Source organism: Tiliqua scincoides, chromosome 5, assembly GCF_035046505.1.
Source record: "Tiliqua scincoides isolate rTilSci1 chromosome 5, rTilSci1.hap2, whole genome shotgun sequence".
In the NCBI taxonomy this organism is placed as follows: Eukaryota; Metazoa; Chordata; class Lepidosauria; order Squamata; family Scincidae; genus Tiliqua; species Tiliqua scincoides.
Genome location: NC_089825.1, coordinates 982,557 through 993,924, shown reverse-complemented (window position 1 = coordinate 993,924; position 11,368 = coordinate 982,557). Strand labels below are relative to the sequence as shown.

Here is an 11,368-nt window from a genome sequence, read left to right as displayed (position 1 = left end):
ATGGTAGGATTTTGATCCATCACCCGATTGGCCAGCAATAAGTCTGGGCCAATCAGTTATGCAGGATTTCGATCCTGCATAACTTGCATACATAACAGCATAAATCCAAGAGCATTCCACGCTGCTCGGGAATGGGGGCTAGGACCTTGTTACCAAAAGGGCTGTTCGGTTTAGGGGAATTAATATACTGCCCTTATTGGAGCATCAGGACCTTAGGCTGGATAACAAGATGGCATAATGCAGAGAAATTCCCTTTTGCTTAAAGTGGAGGCTGAGAGAGAGATAACTTTCAATAAAATATTATGGTTTTATTACAGAAGAACAAAGATAAGAATAATGCACATGGAGAAATGGTAAAGGTGTGTTTCTTGGTCCATATGATTGAATAGAGTGTACCGAGCTTTCATGGTGGTTGAGTGTGAAGTGTATTTGGTGCATCTGAAGAAATCAGAAGAGGAAGGGGGTTCTAGGGGAGGCTTTTAGGGGTCCATGCTATGCCAACCCCAGCTGCTAGCTAAAGATGGGGAGAGGAGAAAAGGGGGGAAGAAGGGAAAGAGTTCCAGGCGCAAGTTAGTCACCTGTCCTGTAGAGCGGTGGGGGGGAGTCCTGTGGAGAGGACACTCTGACACAACACAAGTGTGTTGGGCCTTGGGGAGAGAGAGAGGGGGAGAGGAAGACCTCTCTTACAAGGGGTTGGGAGATCGTGCCTATGTGCTGAATTGGAAGGTAGCTTGATTACTTGTTGATCAACTAAATGCTGGGTGCTTGGAGTACTGCTTTCATATGCCAGATGTTCTTAAAAATACAGGATGTAGGTACAATACAATGAATCAGAAACCATTTCAACACTAAAATCATGGAAGGCAGTTCAAGTTTGCTTATAGTATTGTATGTTGGCAACCTTCAGTCTCGAAAGACTCTGGTATCGCGCTCTGAAAGGTGGTTCTGGAACAGCGTCTAGTATGGCTGAAAAGGCCATATCTGTGCAGTCTCTCATTTTGCTGGATGGGCTATCCAGTGAGCTTGTGGCTTGACCAAAGTCTTGGAAATGTGACCTGAATGCTGGGAGAACAGTTTAGCTCGCATGATATTATAGTCGATAACCAGGTATAGAGAGAGAAAATCACAGCTAAAAGGGGGTGGCCTTGGAGCAGTCCCTGCTGGCAGAGATTCTGTTCTTCGGGGATCAGGCTGTGCCAGGGTAATAGCGGCCAGGAGGGGGCGACATTCCAGGTCTCAGCCTCCCACTGTGGAGCCCAGAGAGTGAGTGCCCAGAGATTCCTGTTCCCAGAGAGTGGGGAGAGGAGCCAGGGACCCGCTCCCTCCATGTCCACGGCCACTGCAGCTTCTCCCTCCAGCTCCTGCTGCTGCTCCGTCCTGCCCAGAGGAGGAGAAGCGGTTCTTCTGCGGGTCTGGCTTCTCCACCTGCTGTGACAAGAGGTTGGGGCCAGTGGGCAGCACGTGCCAAGCCTTGGCTGCTGTTCTCGGGCTGCTGTTCTGCTACCCACACGCAAGTGATGGGTGTTCTGTGAAGCGTGGGATCCAGGGTGGGGAAATGTGGGGCGGGCGGGCACGAGGCTGCCCAAGATAGGGCAAGGAGTTGCATTGATTGCATTGCCTTTACATGCTGGGTAAGGAAATAGTTCCTTTTCTCTCTCTATGCCTTGGTCCAGTCACCAAAGCAGTGTCAGCTGTGGGACACCCCCCCCCCCCACACACACACACCAGAATCACTGCCAGCAGGGGCTTGTTCACACACTCTGGGCCAACAGTGGCCAGCTCCAGGGGGAACTGGCAGGCCCAGCAGCCAGCCTGGAACATCCAGGAGAGGGCAGACACCCTGGCACTGGCTGATCCCCACGGCTCACTGAGTGCTGCTGAACCAGGGTGTCACAATCATGCCACACCCCCTGCTGTTTCGGCTGCCTCCCTGCAGGTGCCTGACGGGTTCTCTTGCCAGCCAGGCTTGGGGAGGGCCTTGCCAGAGGCAGACTTTAGAGACCTGGTTGGCAGGACGTGTCCAGCTCCCAGAGCCAGACTCCCCCCATCCCTGGAAGGCTGCTGCTGGAGTTGGGGGTCTGCCTCAACCTCTTGGCACCACCACAGATCCAACTGCACCCATCCTGCCTCTGCCACCACACCAGAAGCCACCGGTTAAGGAGCTGCCTTCTCCCGCAGCAGATTCCCCCAGCGGCCTTGTGCCTGCCCACCCAACGTTTGCCCAGGCACATCAGCACCTTGTCGGGTCTGAGTGAACACACAAGGAGAGGGCATCTGTGGCAGCAGGCTGCCCCTGAATCTGGGCTGAGCAGAGAAAGGCAGGGCTGCAGGGGCTGGGAGAGGGGGGTAATTTGTACCCGGGCCCAGGGTCAAAAGGGGGGCCCAGGAGCCAAAGGAGGGGCCCAGAAATCTCCTGGCATCTGACGTTTTCCTCTCTACGCAGACTCGTTGCTTGCATGGGATGCTGGGGACACTTCCACAAGTACGCAACTGCACTGACTGGCAAGCCATGTATGCTTAGGAGGGGTTTGGTTTTCTGCATTGCTGCATCTACCTGCCGATGCCACGTGGGCGGGTAGACCAGGGCTCAGAAGACCTGTCGCCACTCTTCCCCCACCCTGTTTTGCCCCTCCCTGCCCCATTCTGCTTGCCCATCACCACCCTCCCCACGCGCTTCACCCCTCCCCCTTTGCAAAGGGGCCCAAAAGAAGGGCTGTTCTGCAGGAGGGGCTCAGAGGTCCAGCTGACAGCCAGAAGGTCATGCAAGGGGAGCTGCGTTGGCCAAGGGGGGCTGAGGAGGCAGTGGCGTAGATAACGATTGCGGAGCCCGGTGCCCTGCCCCAGAAGTGATGTCACAACCGGAAGTGATGTCACACCCTGGCCTCCTTCCACCAGCCTCCTTCCACCAGCAGCTTGCCACCCACCTCCCCCAGCCAGTGGCGTAGCTAAGGCATCTGTCTGCCACCTGGGGTCAAGGACGATTTGGAGCCCCCCTCCAAGACAAGATCAAATTTAATTAAGTACATAAATAAAAAGTGTGCCTCCGATTAGTTTTTCGTTCCATAAGGCAGTTGTGTTTTCATTTTCCGCTTAATGGGCCATAACCTTGGAGAGAATGCAGATAGTGCAATGCGGTTTGTTTCATTGCAACCTGCGTTAAATTACCTTTCCAATCATCTATGACAGGATGGTACTATTCGTACATACCAATTTTTCAGTAATTTTGGTCACTAGTGTCAAGCTGAGCTTGCTGCCCCCCCCAAGCTTGATCCCCAGTGCAACTGCTACCCCCTGCACCCACTTAGCTATGCCAGTGTGAGGAGGTGCCAATTCTTGGGCAGTGGCAGCTGGCACAGGAGCTGTAGAGTGCCCGCCTGACCGTCGCCCCTCTGCAGCTCTGCCTGGTGCCCTGGAGATGCTTGTCTGCCTCCAGGCAATCACTGCCAGTCAGTCCCGGGGCACCGGGAGTCCTGCATCCCAGCAAGGCAGTGGACACGCTGCCCAGGCACAGTCATCCCAGCTATGCCAGGCAGGGAGTTGGGGGTGCGCTTGCCACGCTGACTGCTCCTGGCTATCGACCACAGCATTTCTTGGACGATAGTTGTGAGGCTGTTCTTCTGGAAAGTAGGATTTACTCCTGTGGAATTTGACATGCTGTCTGCAGCTAAATGGTCAACTGGTTAATTGACATCCTTGTGCAGGATGCAGTGATGGCACTTGGCCTAGATGCCTGGACCGATCTATGGAGGTAAAATCCTTTTTACTTTACAGGTCATGGTGACTGTTTTCAACCTCTCGTCTTAGAGGTAGCCCATCTCTGAATGCCAGGTGCCAAGGGATGGTCGGAGGATACAGGTGTCTTGTTGTCATGAGTGCTCCCAGAGGCATCTGGGAGATACAGGCTTAGTGGACCTTTGGCCTGATCCAGCAGGTCACACCTCCAAGGGAGCTGCAGCACTTTTACTGCACATGAGAGGAGACGGCGACACACAGTGTGAGGAATTCAGCTCTTTATTAAATGGCACAAGCTTCAGAGATTCGACACGGAAAAGGAGCTCTGTTTGTTAGATACAAGATCAACAGAGAGTGCCTAAGGATGCATGGCAAGAAAGCACAGCCATCTTTTAAATGCCCAAACACCCAGAATGAGAGGCAGAAATGCAGGTGGGCATAATGGAGACTGCCCTTAGATCATTTTAACCCCACTTCAAAACATGTTTACCAAATCCAGATCTGATTCAGCCCAAAATGCTCGTGTACAACAGGAAGGCATCAGAGTCCGGTCCTGCTGCGTTGCTTTCCTCTCCTTGAGAGGAGGATGAAATTCTCATATTAGAAGAGATTAGACAGGACATGACTTTGCATGAACTTTTGCCGGTCTCCGTGCTGCGCCAGCTGATGGCACTGCAGTTGGCAGGGCTGCTGGGAGCTGGCATTGCGCCCAGGGCAAGATGCGGCATTGCCCCCCTCCCTAAGTGTTCCTACATGCCCCATGTTTCTACCTTTTTGAACAAGTTTTAAATGGGCAGTTTTAACTTAGCATGAGCAAGACTGAGGACCCAATCCTATGCCTCTTCTCAGTGCCAGTGCAGCTGCAATGCAGCCCCGAGATAAGGGAACAAACATGCCCTGACCGCGAGGAGGCCTCCATTGACTGCCCCCTCCCCCTGTAGGATGCAGTGGACACCCTGCAGACAGGTGCATCAGCACTGGAACCTGGACAGGATTGGGCCCTGAAAGGAAATGAAGACATTGATCAGAATGGGATCATTTCCTTACTTTGAGTAGTGCTACTGAGCTCCTTTTCTTCTGCCTCAGCAAAGTCCTTCCCTGAGGATTTGTTTTTTCTTATAATGAATGCACAGACATCCAAGGACTGGCTTTCGCTTTCTCCCTCATTACTATGATACCTTCTCCCTCATCACCATTAGGATTCTGAAACGAAGCCTGGATGAAATCCACTTGCCTGGCCTTTTCTTTTTCTTTTCTTTTCTGTGCTGCAGACTTGCAATCCATACTGCTGATGTTACTGAAATGTTAATTTCACCTCCAGCTAATGCCAAAACACACGTAGACTTGATCCAACGCCATGTGTTCTCGACACTCTGAACTCCAAGGAGACGTGGAGCTGACTAATAGGGCCTGGGAATTCTGTGAACTGAACTGGGTGACCTACTGCTGGGTTGCCGTTGTTCTAGGCTGAAGGTGGAAGTTCCGCTTCCCCTATTTGATTTGTGCTGATAAACGGGGGTGCTTATGGAGAAGGCCTGGGCTGCTTTTTCACTCAGCTGTACTCCACTTTCAGGACACTTCTAGTCCCCCGATGCAGGGCTTCTCAAACTAGGGCGTCACGACACCCCAGCTTGAGGGCCCTTAAGGGGCAGAGGCGGGGGAGGCAGCGTTGCTAAGGGGGCGCAGGGACTGGCATGCACGTACCAGTCCCTGCTGCAGCCTCCACGGTGGTGACTCTCCGCAGGGCTCCCCGGCCTTCAAACAGAGAAGGTGGCGCGATCGCACTCCACTTGGTTTGGCGGAGGCAGGGCACGATCGCTCCGCTTTCACTTGCTCAGCTGCGAGGAGCCCTGTGGACGGTCGCACAGTGGTCCCTGCAACCCTGGGAGGCTGCTGCAGGGACTGGTAAGTGCATGCCAGTCCCTTAGCCACACGATCCCGGGGATCATGTCGCTGCCTGCCCCGCTACCCCTCAGGGACTTACTGCAGTCCTCAAACTCCCTGAGAGCTTGAGAACCGCAGCCCCGATGCATTCTGGAGGGACTGCAGTTGGTTAAGGAATCCGAGGGCCCAATCCTACCCAACTTTCCACCACTGATGCAGCCATGCCAATGGGGCATGTGCTGCATCCTATGACAGTGGGGCAGTCACGGAGGCCTTCCCACACAAAGCGAACGTTTATTCCCTTACCTCGGGGCTGCATTGTGACCGCCTCAGCACCTGCAAGTTGGATAGGATTGGGTCCTGGGAGCTGTTGGAACTACCCTTAATAAACTACACTCTCCAGAATGGTTTTGGGTAATAGAGGTGTGTTGAAAGTGGATTAAAGCTGTAGTGGATTAAAGCTGTAGTCCTGGATTCCCCCACTTGGAGTTAATGATAACATTTTGGTGTGGTTTCAGGGCAGAGGCACAAGCAGCGAAAGTGCAAATTCTCATGACTTGTCATACGTGATTGTCTCTGGGCAAAATATTGCTGCTATCAGGATCGCAATCAAACATGTTGGAGGCTTTAGGCAGTAAAAGCAGCTTTGATGTCCAGGTGGAGCATTTTTCCAGAGCAAATGCAGCATCGTGGCAAAAGACCGAGCTACAAACCAGTAAACCTCATCTCTGCCTTGAAGCATTACTTGCTGCTTCACTGCAGTCCTGCTATCCCAGTCCCACATGTGGAGATCAAAACACAGATCTATCTTACAGGGATGCTGTAAGGACTGTGAGATGATAATCGACTGCACCTTACACATCTCAAGCAACCCGAAATGCTGTATAAATGCTAAGTTGTAGTATTATTACTTGCAGTTTCAGTGTTAGGAATAAAAACTATTTTTTTTAAAGTGTCAGGATACCCACCACTGATTTAACCCATTTTTGTCCACCCCACAGGTGTACACATTTGGTCGTTGTGGAAAAACATTGGGGAAAAATGGCTTAGGTAGTGATTTGGTTCATATTGAATACAGACATGCTTTGGCATATAGAAATAAATGGCTCTGTGGTAGCATAAGATTTCCTAGATTCTGTAACAATATTCCTGGACCAGGTAGTGAGTTACTTTGTCACTATCCCCAAAAGAACCCCTAATGGCTCCTAACCTCCTGTCCTCTCACTTCATTTTGGATATGTGAAGGCGGAGAATGTCAAGTCTGCAGATAGCAGGAACTCTGGAGGTGCCACTGTGTTCTATGCCAACCACAAATCACATGGAAAAATGGAATGTTAGGGCTGGAAGGGAACGTAGAGGTCATCCAGTCCAACCCCTGCTCAATACAGCAAACTGCAACAGCATCCCTGAACAGTAGCAGTCTAGCCTCTGCTTGGAAACAACCAATGAGGGGAGATCCCACTACAACATGGTCACCCTTTTTGGTACCTCCATACTTACAAGATCTCTCTTTGAAGATGATCTGACAGTTTACAAATTCCACCACCTGAATCCTTTAAGCATTACTATTTGATTGTTGTGAAAGTCAGGATGACATTTCTTTCCCTTTAGAATTTCAGCCGATACCTGAACTGGATGTCATGAGCAGGGTGAGCGACTCCAAACCCATAGCGGCTCGCATCTACTGGGGGTATGTCCTCACCCCTGTTCACCAGTTCCATATCAAAGTAGCTGAGCATCATGATGACAAATAATTTCAATTCACTAACAGCAAAGAACCTCCCCGGACACATGGAGTGTCCACCACCCCAGGGCATAATGGGAAACGTCAGTTTTTTCCCATTCTTATAGAACTCTTTCTTAGTGCCATCTGGCTTCACAAACCTGTCATATTTGAAAGTGTGAGGGTCAGGGTGGATTTCTGGATCCAGGTGCAGTCCTACGAAAGGGGCAAGAAGCACATTGTCTCTTTTCCGGAGCATGTATTCTCTTCCATCAGCTGTTCTAAGGTTCATATCCTGCACCACACTACGGGCCAGGTAAGGAAATGCTCTCAAGCGCAGAGTTTCCTCTATTGCGCTGTCCAGAAGAGGAGTTTTGATGGCATCCAAGGACACTTGGATGAAGGGGCTGCCAGGCTTCACTTCCTGACCCATCTCTTTTAGTACTCTGCCCAGTTCTTCCCTCACTGCCTTCATTGCTTCTGGATATTTTAAGAGATGCACAAGAAGCCAGAAGGTAGCTGGACCCGTATTCGCTTGAGATGCCCAGAGGAGAAACAGCTGAAATTGAGTCCGCATCTTTTCCGTCATTCCAGTCTCAGCCATGCTCTGATCTTGCTCAGTCACCCAACTGCTGATGTTATCTTTGTGACCTATCTTGTCTATGGACAGCACGTCCCAGAAAAGGTTCTTCAACTTTTGTGTCTCTTTCTTACCCAAAGGATCCAGCATGCCAAGAGCCATTGGAGGAAAGAGATGGTCAAACTTCTTAAAATTTTCAAACAACATCTCCCATTGCGTTCTTTTACTCTCTGTAGCATTTTCTGCTACTTGATCTGACTCAGTCCCAAACAAAGTCATAAATGCAGCCTGGAAGATGGTTTTGTAGCTGAAGTGGAAGACTCCGTCCTCCTGCCAAGGCCTTTCCTTCCTGCTCGAGTCCTGGCTGGGAAGCAGCACCGCCTGCAACTTCTCCATCATGACCTGGTTCAGATCAGTTAGACGCTTGCCTCTGAGATGCTTCTTGCTCATTGTTTGTACTATTTTATGATGAGACTCAGTTGGCTGAAACCCAAATGCATTAAGTACGACCTTTGAGCCAAAGGTAAAAAAATCCAGATTTTCTCTTGACTCCTTTATTAAACTTCTGTAAACGAGAGGCTCCATCACAAAATGAAAATATTTGCCACCAAGTAGGACTGTGAAGATGTCCCCATGTTTCTTCTTCATCCATTCCACAAACTTTGCTGGGTTCTTCTTGACATTCATCGCATGTCCCAGCCATGGGATGAAGCCTTTGTCCAGTGGAGGTTCATTTGGCCTCCTCCTGCGGAAGGTGCCCATCATGTAGAGCCCTGCCAGTGTGGCTGCAGTGAGGGCTAGTAAAGAAGCACAAAGGATGCTCTCCCAGAAATCCATCCCTGGCATGCTGGAGAAAAAGACAGATTCCTAAGCAGCCTGGATCCAGGGCTGTATTTATAAACCCCACAGTCACGTGGTAGATCTGGCTGAGATTGCCTCATTCCATTACCGAGCTGGGAAATGCAGTTGTTATTCTTCTGCCCTTGAGTCATTCACAGCATTAGGATGCTTTGCCTCTTCTATGTTGCCTTTAGGAGGAGGTATTCTTGAAATTCTTGCTGGGGGCCTGAGCAAGAAACATGCACATCGGTCCTGTCCAAGGTACATGTTCACAGAATGGTACCGGCTCGTGTGGTCCATAATTGCCCAGTCTGTGAAAACAGCATGAATTGGAAGTAATGAATTAGACGTGATTACAAAGGTCGCCCAGAAAGTAATGAACCACATTTTTTTTTTCTCAGCCTACAGTAATGGTACGAATGCGAAACTTTAGATATACATTATTTGAATTTTCAGGAGTGCGCACACAAATTTTTGGTTTCTTCAGACAGATAGCGTAGCTGCAGCAGTGTTTCGAAATGGCGTCTGTAAGTGATGTACATTACAAGCAGCGTGTCATCATTGAATTTCTCACTGCAGAGAAAGAAACTGTTAGGAACATTCACAAACGTTTGTGTACAATTTATGGAGGATCTGCAGTCGACAGCAGCAACAGTTAGTCGCTGGGCACAGAGGGTGAGGCCATTAGAAGGCGGTTCGGCAGAGCTCCAAGATTTGCAGCCTTCGGGGCGGCCATCCACGGCTGTCACACCTGACAAGACGCAGCTTGCTGATGTGCTCATTCACGAGGACCGACGCATAACGACTAGGCAGTTGGCGCTGAAGCTGTCAATCAGCAAAGGAAGTGTGGATGCAATCATCCGTGTTCTTGATTACTCAAAAGTGTGTGCATGATGGGTTCCGCGCTGTCTTACGGTGGACCACAAATCTCTCAGAAAAAACATTTCTTCTGAGTTGCTGAAACGTTTTGAAGATGAGGGGGAAGCGTTCTTGTCCAGGATTGTGACAGGTGATGAAACCTGGGTTCACCATTTTGAACCCGAAACAAAACGACAGTCGATGGAATGGCGTCATCCTCAATCTCCACAGAAGAAAAAATTCAAAGCAACTGCTTCCGCCGGTAAGGTCATGATCACTGTGCTTTGGGACTGTGAGGGCGTCATACTCATTGATGTGATGCCAAGAGGCAGCACCATTAATTCTGAAGCTTATGTGAAGACATTAACCAAACTCAAGAAGCGCTTCCAGCGACTTCGGTGCCATAACAACACAGGTGAATGTTTGATTCAACATGATAACGCTTGGCCTCACACAAGTTTGAGGACTTCAGAACACATCACCCTACAGCCCTGACCTAGCTCCCTCAGACTTCCACTTGTTTGGGCCATTAAAGGATGGCATTCGCGGAAGACATTTTGAGGATGATGAAGAGGTGATTCGCACAGTGCAGAAATGGCTTCGTGACCAGAACAAGGAGTGGTACCGACAGGGCATACATGCCCTTGTGTCTCGCTGGAGGAAGGCCATAGAACTGGACGGAGATTACGTGGAAAAATAGGGAGTGTAGAAGAAACATCATTCTTTCTTGTGTGTAAGTTTCATTGTGTTCAATAAATAATTGTGGAAGAAAAAAATGTGATGCATTACTTTCTGGGCGACCCTCGTAGAATGGCAGTGCAACTTCGCTGCTCAGGCAACATCAGCCAGGTCTCTCTGACAGAGGGCTTGTTGCTACTTGAACCTGAAAGGTAGTTTCTTATACTATTGTTTGTTCTGCTGGGTATTCCTTGCTTGCCTTGGCATTGGGACATGCACGTCAGAGAACAGAAGAATCGCTGCATTGCCGTACAGCAGTGGCAAGTGCTTGGCAGTGATCTCAGAAGCAATTGTGGACTGCATGGTTGGGGCTTCCTGGTGGTATTGTGGGGCCCTGTGGAGCCCCAATTTAGATCAAGTGGGGGAAGAGAGTTGGTGCTTTAATGGTCAGTGCTGAATAGGGAGAATGCAGGAATCACCAGCTGGGTCGAGATCACTGAAGTCCGTTCTGAAAGATCCCATCAGTGCGTCTCAGGTGTTTCCAACTGTGTGCGCAAGTCTGTTCAGTTCTACGTATTGGGGTCCACTTCTCCAGGCAATGATGAGATGTTTCAGGAATTCAGCGCCACCCAAGCTCTGGCTTCCTCTGGAGGAGAGATCACTGGAAACTGACAGTATCTGTACAATGTGTGTTTTTTAAAAATAAATATACAGGCTGAGCATTCAGTGATAAGATGGTGGTTCTCAATATCAGGACACAAGTGTGTTGGAGACCTCTTTGGCACCTGAGGTGCTCTCGTGACTCACTCACTCCCTTAGCTTCCATTCCAGCCTGTTTCTCATACCAGTCAGCTCAACACTCTCTCTCTCTCTCTCTCTCTCTCTCTCTCTCTCTCTCTCTGCATCTTCATTCAGGAATATCTCTTTGATAGAGTTGTGGTTTTTTGGTGATAACGAAATGAAATGAAAACACATCACACTGCTTTCTACACTTCTTATTTTTGTAAAAAAAATAAACAAGCAAAAAACACCCCAAAATCTGAAAGAAAGATATTTCTAACAACTAATTGACT

The 11,368-nt window shown here is 49.7% G+C and overlaps 1 protein-coding gene across 1 annotated transcript; it reads right to left on the bottom strand.

Moving 5' to 3' along the window:
• Positions 1-7,223: 7,223 nt before the first annotated feature.
• On the bottom strand, positions 7,224-8,762 carry LOC136652031 (7-alpha-hydroxycholest-4-en-3-one 12-alpha-hydroxylase-like). Its single transcript, XM_066628853.1, has one exon. The coding sequence runs from the start codon at positions 8,754-8,756 to the stop codon at positions 7,224-7,226; it is 1,533 nt and encodes a 510-aa protein (XP_066484950.1). The 5' UTR covers positions 8,757-8,762.
• Between the last annotated feature and the right edge of the window lie 2,606 nt (positions 8,763-11,368).